This window comes from Podarcis erhardii, assembly GCF_964252035.2.
Source record: "Podarcis erhardii genome assembly, chromosome: 7".
NCBI lineage: Eukaryota > Metazoa > Chordata > Lepidosauria > Squamata > Lacertidae > Podarcis > Podarcis erhardii.
This window is the reverse complement of record NC_138511.1, coordinates 14,799,291-14,812,584: the sequence shown is the minus strand read 5'-3', so window position 1 is coordinate 14,812,584 and position 13,294 is coordinate 14,799,291. Positions and strand designations below refer to the sequence as shown.

Genomic DNA, 13,294 nt, shown 5'->3' with positions numbered 1-13,294 from the left:
CATAGCATTTTCTTTTAACGTAGTACATGCTGTAAACTTCAGATTTTCGTTCCATATTTTTTGCCAATCTTCCATATCTATATTATACCCTAAATCTCTGGCCCATTGAATCATGGCTCTCCAGGGTTCTCTGCTAGCCCTACCTGCTGAGGCTTGAACGTGGGACCTTCTGCATGCAAGGCAGATGCTCCACCACTGAGCTACAGCCCTTTCCAAGAGAGGGATCGGATCACAGATAGCTTTCCAACAGGGGTATCGTTCCTGGCAGATCACTGTTTCTTCCCAAGTGAGGGTGATCCCGAGGAATGCATCGCAACCCTAATGGGGTTCCCCTCCGGAACTTGCTGGACTACAACTCCCAGAAGCCCCAGCGGCCAGCATGGCCAATGGTCAGGGATGACGGGAACCCAGCAATGTCTAGGAAGGGCACCACATTGGCTACCCCCGGGTCTTGGCTGACCCCCCTTTCCCCACAAGGGCCATAGCTCAGAGCGGGGGGAAGTGAAGAGGGGTTGGGCAGAAAGTAGTATCTTTGTTAAAAACAGCAACAATAGGGTAACTTGTAGGGCAGAAACAATGGAAACTAGGACAAAGTAAATGTTGGAGGATCCAGAAAATTGTTAGAGAGCAGATGGTTGCCAGTACAGAGATACGTCTGCTTGAGAAGACTCATTTCAGCAGGCTTAGGATGGGGGCTTAGGATTGCTCGAATAGAAGCAGGTCGGGAGACACCTGGGGCTTCCTTTCATAGCTGCTGAGGACTTGACAGCTAGATTTCAAGTTTCGGTGGTGTGATGTATTGATATCATTTCTTAAAGGAAGCATCAATTGATGATGTGTTTATGGAGAGGGGTGGGGGGGGGTCTTTTGAACAAGTGCTTAGCAAAAGGGATGGGGGGGAGGAGAGGACAAAAAAAAAGGCAATCAGTTCTTAAGTCTAATCTCCCCTCGACACACATGCCAGAGGGCAATGAGCTGAGGATTAGGAGGAGGAGCGAGATACTTCTCAGACACACACACACACACACACACACACACACACACAATTTCTTTTTTTTAAAGAAGTTGGAATTCCGATCCATTTCTCTGGAATCTGGCCAGTTGTGGGAGGAAGGTAAAGGCCTCGACGAGGAGAGTTTTAGCCTCCCGTATGCAGAAGGGAAATCTCTTGCACCCATGTCCTTAAACAGCAAACTTTTGCACTAAATAGATATATATATAGCCCACCTCTTTTTGTTGGGTCAGATGAAAAACAGGCAAAACAAGGACCAGCGAAAACGCAAGTGTAAATAAAACCATTACAGAAACTCTGGTTAAATCCAAACAAACCCCACAGCTCATAAGCTCATTAAAATCCGACGCACTTCGGTCTCCATTTTTAACCTCTACGCTTTTGTTATTAATCTTCTTCCCTCTGCCGGCACGCTTGCCGGCTCTCCCCCCACCAAGCCCCCCAGCTTTCCCCCCTCTTTTTCAGAAAAAAAGGGAAAAAGCCTTATTACTGCACCTTTTAACAACAAAACAGGGATGGAATCCTCTTAGCGACTTTGAAACGTTGGTGCTGCAACATCTCTGCTCCCCTATAATCACATCTGCAAATCCCTGTCCCCCATCCCCACTTTTAACCACTTCTTTGCCAGCTGGGGTTTCAAGGGCAAAAGGGAGCTTGGGAGCTGCTCTCCGGAGGTGGTCCGGCCGTTTTCTCAGCCACACGCAGACATTCTCCCTCTACTAACCTCATGTAACAAAGTCTTTTGCAAGACCAGAACTGCAGAAGGGATTTTGGTACCTCGCAAATGGACGATTTGGACCCTGACTTCGTTCGCGACATGAAGACGCTCAGCAGCCGCATGATCACCAGGTGGACTTCGTTCAGGGCAGTGCGCTCGTTTTTCTTGGAGACGTCCTGGGAAGGGTGGGGAAGGGAGAAGGTGAGAGGAACTGGTTGCCCCTGAAGATGAACAAGAGTAGACCTCAAGCCCACCCCATCCAGCCCAAATCTCAAGAACTGCAGGGTGAAATAAAACAGATTATGCAGAAAGCCCTCAAATTGCCCCACGATTTGCTTTGCATGCAGAATGTGCCAGGTTCAATGCCCGGCAGCATCTCCAGGTACGGCTGGGAATGCCTCTTGCCCGGAACCCTGGAGGGCTGCTGCCAGTCAGTGTAGACAATACTGAGCTGCATGAGCCAACGTTCTGACTCAGTATAAGGCAGCTTGCTATGTGACATCCCTCCACAGTGCATATCTCAGGGCACTACCAGAGATTCCAATCAAACAGCCATCAATTTGGTCCAAAGGCTGACTGTCCCATACACATTATTATCTATTCTTCTTCTTCTTATTTATTTAATTTCTATACCCGAAGGTCTCAGGGTGGTTCACATAAATTATCAGGGTGGTTCACATCTTGCCCTGTGTCCACAATACGCACACCTCCACTGCAAGGAGGCCCACTTGATGCTGCCCTGCGCTGGTGGTAGCCCATGCAGTCAGTGGCCTGAAATGGTTTCACTGGTGGAGGGGTTACTGTGCGGCTCAGAAAGAGGTGACTGTCTTACATCAATGGGGGGGGGAGGTTGGAGGAAGTGGGGGGGGGGAGTCTTCAAATAAATCCCAGCTTTATGGTTGCAAAGCAGAAGATCTCCCAGTAGTTAGGCACCCTGCCCCATGGGCCAAAACCAGCTGGCCTCCAACACCACTCAAAGAAGCCAGGCATGGGCGACTCAGGTTGTCAAGCCTGCTTTGTGCTGTCTGTGTTTTAAAAAGCTTCAAGGGAAGGGAGGAGATGGCTGGGTGGGAGGTTGCTTGGCAAACACCCCCCCCAAAAAAACCCACCGACATTGCCATAATACTCTGCTTGGGACCGCCTGCCGATGAGAGTGGCGCTGCTACATTCCCTGCTCAGCTTCTGGGAGGGACGCCCAGTCCCACTTTATACAAGCCTTCACACCTCCTGATATTTTGGACTTCCACTCCCATCAGCAGTGAAGAAAAACACAAAAACTCACTACTGGTAAGATAATAGGGCAGCAAAAAGAACACACAGGCAGCCTAAGGCGATTGCAGCTGTGTTCAAAGAAAGGTAGCAAAGAGAGGCTCATGGGGGCAATAGCCTAATTCCTAAAGCATCTGTTTTCCTGCCTCAACCAGAAGTAGTAGTAGTAACCCAATATGCCTTCCCTCCTGGCCAAAAGGAGATCAGGAGGGGGAGGAGAGCAACTCAGCTCCCTGTACCTTTTTATCCATGCACAGTTCTGCGATGAGCTGGGCGAGGAGGTTATCCAGGGCACCCTTGTCCTTCTCGTCGTCGCCGTCCAGGTCTGTCGTAAGCATCAGGATCACCTGGGCACACAGAAGCTCATAAGGCACAAAGAAGGGGGACCTCGCGGGCATCCGGGACAGAGGTTCTTCCGCTATTAACATTCCTTGGGAGCACACAAGCTGGGCATCCACGCTGGACAGCTGCTGAGAACCTCAGAAAGACAGCGATGCTGCCAACTCGCAGCTGTGGTTTGTCCCCCACCCCATCCTCTGCAAATCCTCTCTCTCCCTTCCTGGAGCTAACCATAGTGCAGTGTGGCTAGCTGTGTAGTGAGCGACAAACCAGCGTTTACAAATGGGGTTGGAACAAACCACGGTTTCAAAATGGCCGTTAACAATGTAATTCATTTGTACTTTCCATTTCAAACCACATGGTAAAGCAACTCCAGCAGCCAGCTGTAACCAGAGAAAACTACAGTATCCCTAAAGAAGGATTGTTGTATTTTATTAAGGGGGGGCAGCCCCTTCTGGCCCCTGGCAGATGATGGGACAGTCCACGTTCTAGGGCGGGGTACTCAGTTCTGGGAAAGCTTCTAAGGGACACATGCTGGGCAGGGCCAGTGGCAGGAGTAGACACAGCAATGGCTATAATAGGCTATGCTTCTACATGCTCTCACCCCCTCTCTAATCCTCCCATCCAGGCAAACAAGAGGCATGATTGAAGTCCAAAGACACATTTCCAGCCAGGCAAGCACATCCCGGGAGGGTTCAAGGCAGGGCCTCTGTGTCGCCTCCCAGGGGCACACAGAGAGTCTTGGAGGGCCACATTTCACCCCTGGGCCTGATGTTCCCCACCCAGGGAATATGGCAAAGATTCCTAAGCAATGACTCTCATCCAAACAGCAAGGGAGACTGCTTTGTATGTTACCTGCATGTAAGGGATGGCACGGACCCCGCCCACGTTCCTCAGCTGGGGAAGGGTCTGCAGCAGCCTCTCCAGCAGCATCAGACGGACCATGTGCAGCCTGAACATCAGAGGGGGAGAGGAGAAGGCATTTGAGAGCAGCAGGTGTGGCCAAGCAATATCACACAGGGTTGCAGCCAACTCAGTTTTAACTCAAGGGCGACCCAATCAAATGAAAGGACTCGTCACGTTCATTCATTTAAATCAGGGCTTCCCAAACGTGGGGCTCTAGCTGTTCTACGACTACAACTCCCATTATCCCTAGTTAGCAGGACCAGTGGTCAGGGATGATGGGAACTGTAGTCCAAAAAACAGCTGGAGATCCAAGTGTGGGAAACCCTGGTTTAAATCAGCCTGCTCCAAATAAGAGCAATGCGGTATGAGTGCAGTCTTCACATGCCGGCGAAGAGCCAAATGTAACACACACACACACACACACACACACACACACCCCAAAAGCAGCAAACTAGTGAGAAACAAACCAGGAACTGGTTCACTGCCCACATCAACAACTTTTCCCAGAAAGGTGGTGGTGAGGCGGCTTCTTGCAGAAGGACACGGGCCATAAAAACAAAAGGGCAGTATCCTGAGCTGCCGCCACCACTTCCCACAAATCCTTGGGAGCCTCCCTGATTGGACACTGCAGTCTTGCAATGTTTATCCTGGAAGCTCAATGGGACCACAGGGATCTTTCCCGCATAAAAATGGGAGGGAAGCATGGCTTTCTTGCATGACAGGTGCTGCACAGCTGGGAGGACGTCACTGTTGTGCTTTGGGACAGGCCTTTCCTAACCTGATGGCCTCCTTATCAGCTCTACGAGCAGCACAGTCAACGACCATGGAAAATGGGTGGGCGTCACCAATCTCTAAAGGGCTGCTGAGCCAGTTTCCATCATTTGGGAGAGGGAGAGACTGTTTCCCAGTCTGACCAGCTGATGATCTGGTTCCCTGCTACACATACAGGAGTTCCTTTGGCTCACATCACTTGCAGCTTCTGAATTGACTCTCATTTGCATCTCACAACAGTTTCTAGGTTAACGGTGGGTTCATCTGGCAGGGATCTATTTAACGGCATGCGCTGCCAGGGGTGGGTGGGTGGGGAAAAGATATGCCTCAACACATGGAGCAGGGTGAGGGCAGGGTGTCCCATTCTAGCCTCAGGAACCCAAGACCCCCCCCCCATAAGCCAGAAAGGAGGGAGGCCATGCCTGTTGCTGGTGTGGACGTCTCCTTCCGCCTCTCCTTCGCCTTCCCCTTCGGACCCTTCGCCCTCCTGCTGCCCGGTGGTGGTGCTGATGGCGCCCGTGCTGGAACTGACGCTCCCTGGCCCAGCAGGGTGGCCCTCAGCGGTCGTGTCTCCGTAGGCGCTGCTGCGGCCAGACACTGGAAAGAGAGGAGCAGGGCAAGGGTGAGAGGCGATAAGCACTCCCGGGACCCCGAACACCAGGACAGACACATTTGTTGGGGAAGCAGCGCAGCTCAGTGGTGGAGCGCCTATTCTGCATGCAGAAGGGCCCAGGTTCAGTCCCTGGGAAGGACTCCCTGCCTGGTACCCTGGGACTCAAGCTCTGACTTTGTACAATGTTCCAATTCAGCAAAAAGGGGTTGCACCCAACGACATAGAGAAAGTCTACTGAAAGCCTAAGTTACTTGCGTCTGTTCACTTCAAAGGATCTGCTCTGCTTGAGGCTAATGTTGGGCACAGCCCATTGTTTCTTGCTTCCCATCTGAAGGCTGGTGCACAAGAATATTACCAGATATGTACCAAAGCTTTCGCACGCAGGAAGATAAGGCAACTGGAAACACTAGGGCAGAGTTAAAATGGGGGGGGGGGGGACGGCTTCCGGGTTAGCGCCTCCGGTAATGGCGGAATTCCTCTGATCGGGAGGAATTTGCTTCGGAGGAATCCGGGTCTGGCCGCCACGGCGAAGGTGGAGACCCACTAGAAATCACAGGCGGGTGAAGCCTGTGAACGTGGGATTCGGCTGGCACCTTTTGCGCCTCCCCTACTCGCGGGGAAACCCGGTTTCGGGGATCCGGAGCGACGTGGGGTGAGCGGCGCGGTACTTCGAATTGACTGCTTCTTCCACGGAGCAAAGCCGCATAGCTGTTGCCAGAGAGCGCTGACTTTTTCCTGTGGACAATTTGATCTTAAAGCAACTACCCGTGAGTAGAGCGGAGAATTGGATTTTTAAACGTCTTAATTTGGTGCCGAAACGGGGAGGTCTAAAACAGGAAGTCCACATTCCCTTTTGTAAATAGATTGAAGCAATGAGGATGCAAGCTGAAGTCTCGGAAAGCCTATTGTAAAGGACTAAATTTCCATCAGTAAAAAATACTAAGCCCCCCTTGGTAGCAGGAGAAGAGGGGGGAAAGTTTTGGACTGGGTATACCTGCAGGAGAAAGCGAACAGAGTTAATATACCACCGCTCTGATCCTGGAAACGGGCTGCCAACAGGACTGACCGTGATTAGAACGTTCACTAACAGTTAGTTAAATAAGAGGAATACATTGTTTCCATGGTCTCCGTCTGCGTTTAAAAAGGAGTAAAAGTAACAGAAAATTGAAACTAACTTTATTGTTTGAATTGAATTTAAAAGGACTAACACAAATAGAAACTGTTTCCCTCTAGAGGAAGCTTTTGAAACTGTCACAAGAGTTGAGCTGGGGGAATTTCCAGCTGCAAGATAAAAACATGTGAGATTCCGGGGACCTTGAATCGGTTAAGAATGTTGACAGAAGAGGCCTTAGTGGTTGTATTATGTAAGATAAGTGACTCACTGGAACAGCTTCACAAAAAGGTGGATGTGGTAACTACCAAAATTGACAATTTGGGACAAAAAGTGAACACCAATATAGAAACTATTCAGAAACTGACACAGGAATCTACTTTGACATGGCAAACTGCGGAGAAGGCTAGGGAGAAAGTTATTGCCGTTGAACCTAAAGTAACACAGTTGGAGAGTGAGAGAGTCCCAGCCTTACAGATGCAATTTGATGACCATAAGTTGATGCCTGCTATGATTGAATTTAAAGAAAATCAGATTTCGAGGATCAGAGCCCTACCTGAACTGGAGAAGGAAAGTTTGATAGAATTCCTTACACAGGAATTTGATGACTTTTGGGACCGGGACTTGGGTCAAGAAGAGATTAAAACTGTGAGGGCTCTCGGACTTGGAAGAGGAGGGGAAAAAGAGAAGAACGAAATAAGAGACTGTTGGAAATACCAGAGGAACTTAGAAGAACAACAGTCAAGAGTGGAAATTTTGAAAGACGTCCTGAAATACCTTTCGGATCTTAGATTTAACTATGGAGATTTGGTTGCCCTGTCGAGAAGGAATAAAATCATCTTTAGGTGGGAGTTTCCCCGAGATCTACTCTCTAGCCTCAAAGGAAGGAAAATGAAAATAAGATCAGTGGAAGACAAAGTAAAGTTCATGTATAAATATGAAGAAGACTCGCAGAAGGGACTTGGAAAAGAGTTAAGAGCATCGGAGGAACTTGACAGAGGAAGATGGAAAGGAATTGCTGAAACAGTTAATTAAAGTGGAATACAAAAAGGGAGGTGTGAGGAGGTCGTTGAAACAAGTAAATGAAAGTTAAGATATTGAACTTATTAGATGTGTTTTAAATTGTGTTTGTTTGGTTTTGTTAATTTAATGTTTGGGGTTTGGTGTTGTGTGGTGTTTTTGTTTTTGCATTGTATTGTTTTGTTTTGCTTAATTCTTTGTCTTTCTTTTGCAGTCTTTAAAATGTTAATAAATATTATTTTTTAAAAAAAATCGGGGGGGGGGGCACACACCAAGATCCACTACCAGCAAAGAACTGAAGTGTTTTTTAAGAGATGCCTCAATGTTGTTCATGTTCATAGGAGGCTGAGAGAGGAGGCAGCTTCACAGTATAGGCACCACTGCAAGAAAAGGTCCTCCCCCTAGTGGCCACTGACAGAACTTCTAGAAAAGTAGGGCTTCCTTTGCTGGGTAACAGGAAGAAAAGGGGCTCCTTGAGGGAGCCTACGCCCAAGCTGCTTAACAGCTTTACAGGAGAGACTCTGGCCAACCTGGTCCCCTGATGGGGCTGATGGGAGTTGTAGTGCAAAACATTTAAACAGGGAACCAGGTTGGCCAAAGGCTGTTACAGGTTAATAGCTAAACTTGAAAGCTGGCAGGTGGCTGGAAGCCAGTGCAACTCCTTTAAGAGGGTACGGTAGGCTGCCCCAGTGAACAGCCCAGACGCTGGACTTGGCGGATCAATCCAGCAGAGCTGTTGCTTATTTATTTATGCCTCACCTGCCCTTCACCACAAGGTCCCAGAGCAGGTGACAACAGAGTATTCATTTTTTTTCAAAACCAAAACAAAACACCTCTAGTTAAAACTATTAAAATTCTAAAATGAAGTAAACACATTCAAAATGGATCAGGAAAACACTCCATCTAACATAGGGATTGCATCGGGGAATGGCCCCTAGCTCAGTGGAAGAGAATCTGCTTTGCATGCGGGTTCAATCCCCACTGGGATCTCCAGTGAGAGAGGCGCCCTGCCCCAAACCCTGGAGGGCCGCTGCCGGTCAGTGCCGACAAAACTAAAAGCTAGGTGGAACAATGCTCTGACTCAGTGTTAAGAGAGCTTCCTGGGTTCCTATCTTTATTCCATCATATGCTGCCAGCTGAAGGGAGGGACAGGGCCCAAGCCAAGTTAATTGTGGGCATTACCACTGTGCTCTCCGGCCACCGAATCCACCGCGCTGCCGCCGCTCTCGGAGCCCACGCTGCCGCCGTGGTCAGCCGGGGAGGTCCGCAAGGTGGACCCGTCTGTTGCTGCCGTGCTGCCTTCGTCGTCAGAAGCTGGAGCTAAGAGAGTAAGGAGGGCTGTTACAAGTAAAAACACCGTCTTTGAGCAACTCCAACACAAAAGCTTGCGATAAGGATTATTAAAGCTCTTGGCACATTTCAAACATTATGGCTGCAGCATAATCAATTGGATTTTTTAAAACGGCTTTCAAAAAGTGGTCTTGATCGATCAAGTAGCAGATTGTTAAGATATTTATTATTTTTGATACAAGCGTATAGATACATGCGCAGGGGCTGTAACTCTGTGGCAAGGGCATCTGCTGTAGAGGCAGAAGGTCAATCCCCGTTTATCAGGTACCAGGAAAGACCCTTCTCTGCCAAAGACCCCAGAGAGTCACTGCCTGTAAGAGTAGGCAATTCCAGGCTAGATGGGAAGGTGGTCTGACTTGATATAAGGCTGCTGCATGTCTATACCATCCCAGAGCTAAAAGGCACATACGGAATTCCAAGTGGTATCGTTTGGGGTTTTACGCTGTGAACAGTTACCTGATGCCGTCGTGTCTGAAAGGGTCCCGGCGTCGAGAGATGAAGAGCTGGGGGCTTGGCCGGACAGCCCTAGGCTCTGCAGGCCAAGTGCACTGCTGCTGCTTCCTGTGCAAGGAAAGGTAGAAAAATACCTCTGAAAAGGTGGAGATCCTCATCCCCAGAAAAGCAAATGCCCAGGGATGTGCCTGCATTCACACAGCAAGTGAAAATGCTTTGACCTTGAGGAAGAGTGCTGCTCTCCCCAAATGTCACCTCCAAATAACCCTTCATCAGGCAGTAAATTTGGAAGTGACAAGGTTAATTAAATTTATAATTCTTCCCACGGATTTAAAAAAAGGGGCTCGCAGCAATCCACAACTAAATACAGTCATACCTCGGGCTGAATATGCTTCATGTTGAGCGCATTACTTCCGGGTTTCGCCGCTCGCGCATGCGCAGACACTCAAAATGACGCCATGCACATGCGCAGAAGCAGCGAAAAGCGACACGCGCATGCACAGACGTGCCGTCGCTAGTTATGTTTACTTCCGGATGCGAACGGGGCTCCAGAACAGATCCCGTTTGCATCCCGAGGTACCACTGTATAAAACAAATTTCAGTATTAAAATTACAAAACCAATCTGGGAACATCCTAAGCCACATACATAAAAGCTTACAAGATCAGGCCAGTGGCCCACCTAGTCCAGCATCCTGCTCTCTCAGTGGCCAATCAGATGCCACAAAGGGAAACCAACAAGCAGGACATGAGAACAATAGCAGTGCTCTCCCCACTTCTGATTCCCAGCAACTGGTGTCCAGCATTACTGCCTCTGACAGTGGAGGCAGAGCACAGCTTTATTGAACTGGGGGCAACCTGACCCTCTCCCTCCATGCCGCCTCCCCGCAGGTGCTTCTCACCTTGCTGGTCTTGTTGCAGACTCAGGGCAATGGCAAGCTCCACCATCGTCTCATCGTCGGCATCTGGGGGGATGTCCAGCATGGGAGGAAACCCCTCAGCCCCAGCCAAAAGGGCTTCCAGAGGAGAGGGGTTGCCATTGTTCACGTTCTCTGCTGTCTCCAACACCATCGACTCGGACTAGGGGAGAAAGAGAAGTGGGGTTGATGCCATAGCACCCTCTGCCCAACGCACAATACAAAGCAGCGCTGTAAAATAACCATCTGGTTAATTACTGTTGAAAATGCACATGAGTACCCAATGCTAGGCCTACTCAAATCAGACTCACTGGAATTTATGGCAACAGCAAACTTTTAATTTCCATCATGGGCTTAATTTGAATAGGAGTTAGCAGGATGCAATCCATTCTGAGCATGGCCTATGTTTAATCCTGCCTTCTGGAGCCAATGGGGAGCAAGTCTGCTCCAGCTTCTTCTACATGAGAGCTGCCCTTCAGATATTTGTCTTCCGCATCTGGTATCCTGCCTCTGCACTTTGCTAGATAGACAGATAGAAGCCAGGGCAGCCAGCCCACCCAAAATGCCTCCAGAACCCAATTGTTGGGCAAGTACACACACATACACACAAAAAAAATCTAACAAAGTACAGCCAGGACACATAGTTTTCCGTAAAAGGCCAGTGTTTTTTGCACAGAGTCTACTGGCTGTTTGGTGTCCACCCCCCCCCCTTATTAAACAAATGAATAACAAACTTTTTAAGAAAACAAGATCAAGAAAATGTCTGATGATATGCACTCAAGCGGCCCATTGAAATTCTATAGCAGAGAGGGAGAAGGTAGGAGGTTCTACTGCAGAGACAAAAGCCATCTGTGGCCCTCCAGGGGCTGCTGGACTCCCATCTCCCTTAATCCCTGACCTTGAATCATACTGGCTGATGCTGGGAGTCCAACAACCTCTGGAGGGCCACAGATTCTTGATCCCCAGCCTACACAGCTTTGATGCTGAGCCTAAAGGAGGGTCAATTTTTGTGCTTACCTGATGGACCACTGCCTCTTCCTATGATCAGTCTGGTCTTAGGGGGCTGGCAAGACAGTGCTCTCTAGATGTTGATGAGACTATGACTCCCATCCACCCCGACCAGCACAGCCAATGGGGATGTCCATGATGGGAGCTGAAGTCCAGCATCACATTGCCTACCCACCAAGTCCTTTTTGGGAATGAAGCCGGTGAGACTCACCACCATCTCAAAGTCCCCGTGGTCCACCTCGCTTTGCTCCTGGCTTTCCTGCCGGATGTCTTCGCCATTCGGGATCCCAGAGCTCTGCATCTTATCCTCCGCATCGTCATCGTCATAATCGTCTTTATCTCCTGGGGCAGAAGTGGTATTGTCAGCCGCGTATATAATGCACATTGGCACGGGCACACAGAAATCCCACAATGCTTTGCTGCATTGTGCTGCAGCCGGGATTGGAGGCCTTGGATGTGCAGTCGGGTCCCCCACCAAGTGAGCTGACACTCTTGCATAGCCACAACCCCCACTGGGCGGTACAGTCTTATGCATGTCAGCCTCAAGCCGGGAGAGCACAATATGGCCCTCGGCATATGACCGTACCATTTTCTACCTGCTGCCTTTTAAACACATTGGCCCCAATCCAATTAAAGCTATTTGTGACCGAGTACTATTGAAAGTAGGGACATGGGTGGCGCTGTGGGTTAAACCACAGAGCCTAGGGCTTGCCGATCAGAAGGTCGGCGGTTCGAATCCCCACGACGGGGTGAGCTCCCGTTGCTCGGTCCCTGCTCCTGCCAACCTAGCAGTTCAAAAGCATGCAGTGCAAGTAGATAAATAGGTACCGCTATGGCGGAAAGGTAAACTGCGTTTCCGTGTGCTGCTCTGGTTCGCCAGAAGCGGCTTAGTCATGCTGGCCACATGACCCGGAAGATGTATGCCAGCTCCCTTGGCCAATAAAGTGAGATGAGCGCCGCAACCCCAGAGTCGGCCACGACTAGACCTAATGGTCAGGGGTCCCTTTACCTTTACTATTGAAAGGCAATGGGATTCATCAGTCAACTACTTTGTAAAACTGGTTTCCATGGTACCAAGACAACAAGATGCATCATTGAACTCTGATAATAGTCCCTTTGCTTGTCTGGATGGAGGGTTGATAGGGGACTGTGTGTGTTTAGAAGCTAGTCTATTGTACAAATGCATGATTTACATTTTTTGCTCCAACCACTTATGCATCTGGCCCTCAGAAGGTTGCCTGGAACGGATTGCGGCCTTTGGGCATAAAACGGTTCTCCACCTGTGCTATGGAATTTCAGGTGTAGGAAAGGAGGTACAAATTAGGAAGCTCCAATCCCAGCCACATGCATCTCTGTAAGATGCACAGTTGCTCTCTTGGGATCTTGCCTAGTACCAAAATTCTGACATTCTGACTGCAGGGATTTTAAACTAGGGTTTCATATGGCACAGGCCCCACAAGAGGGGAACTCCTCCAGCACAGCCGTGCTAGCCAAAAACCAAGTACTAGTTACCCATTGGGGTGTTGCTCCGAGGAGACGAGGGCAGTGTCACGTGCCTCCGCTTGTTCCTGGGCCTCAACACACGGATCAAAGCTTGCTTGCAGGAGAAGCTCACAGCCGGATCCTGGATAGCAAGCAAAGCAAAAGTCGGCCTGTGTCATTCCCCTGCCATAGTTCTGATGATCTCTGGCTAGGACCTTCCCCAGACCAGCTTCCAAAATTCTTTTGACTGGAGATGAAACCTGCTGCTTGATGTCCCCCGAAAAGCACCACCACCATCATTAATAATCATAATTTGATTCATTATCC

The 13,294-nt window shown here is 49.4% G+C and overlaps 1 protein-coding gene and 1 long non-coding RNA gene across 2 annotated transcripts in view; one reads left to right on the top strand and one right to left on the bottom strand.

The window, feature by feature from the left end:
- UBR4 (ubiquitin protein ligase E3 component n-recognin 4) overlaps positions 1-13,294 on the bottom strand; it is a 144,811-nt gene that overhangs the window by 57,940 nt on the left and 73,577 nt on the right. The window contains exons 56-64 of the mRNA XM_081871457.1: positions 12,998-13,109; positions 11,697-11,827; positions 10,463-10,640; positions 9,566-9,670; positions 8,942-9,079; positions 5,438-5,612; positions 4,194-4,290; positions 3,239-3,346; positions 1,790-1,906 (exon numbers count right to left, since the gene is read on the bottom strand). Coding sequence (XP_081727583.1) covers positions 1,790-1,906; positions 3,239-3,346; positions 4,194-4,290; positions 5,438-5,612; positions 8,942-9,079; positions 9,566-9,670; positions 10,463-10,640; positions 11,697-11,827; positions 12,998-13,109 — 1,161 coding nt within the window. The remainder of the gene's footprint in view (positions 1-1,789; positions 1,907-3,238; positions 3,347-4,193; positions 4,291-5,437; positions 5,613-8,941; positions 9,080-9,565; positions 9,671-10,462; positions 10,641-11,696; positions 11,828-12,997; positions 13,110-13,294) is intronic.
- Positions 1-13,294, top strand: part of LOC309347039 — a 123,249-nt gene that overhangs the window by 82,758 nt on the left and 27,197 nt on the right. The window lies entirely within an intron of this gene.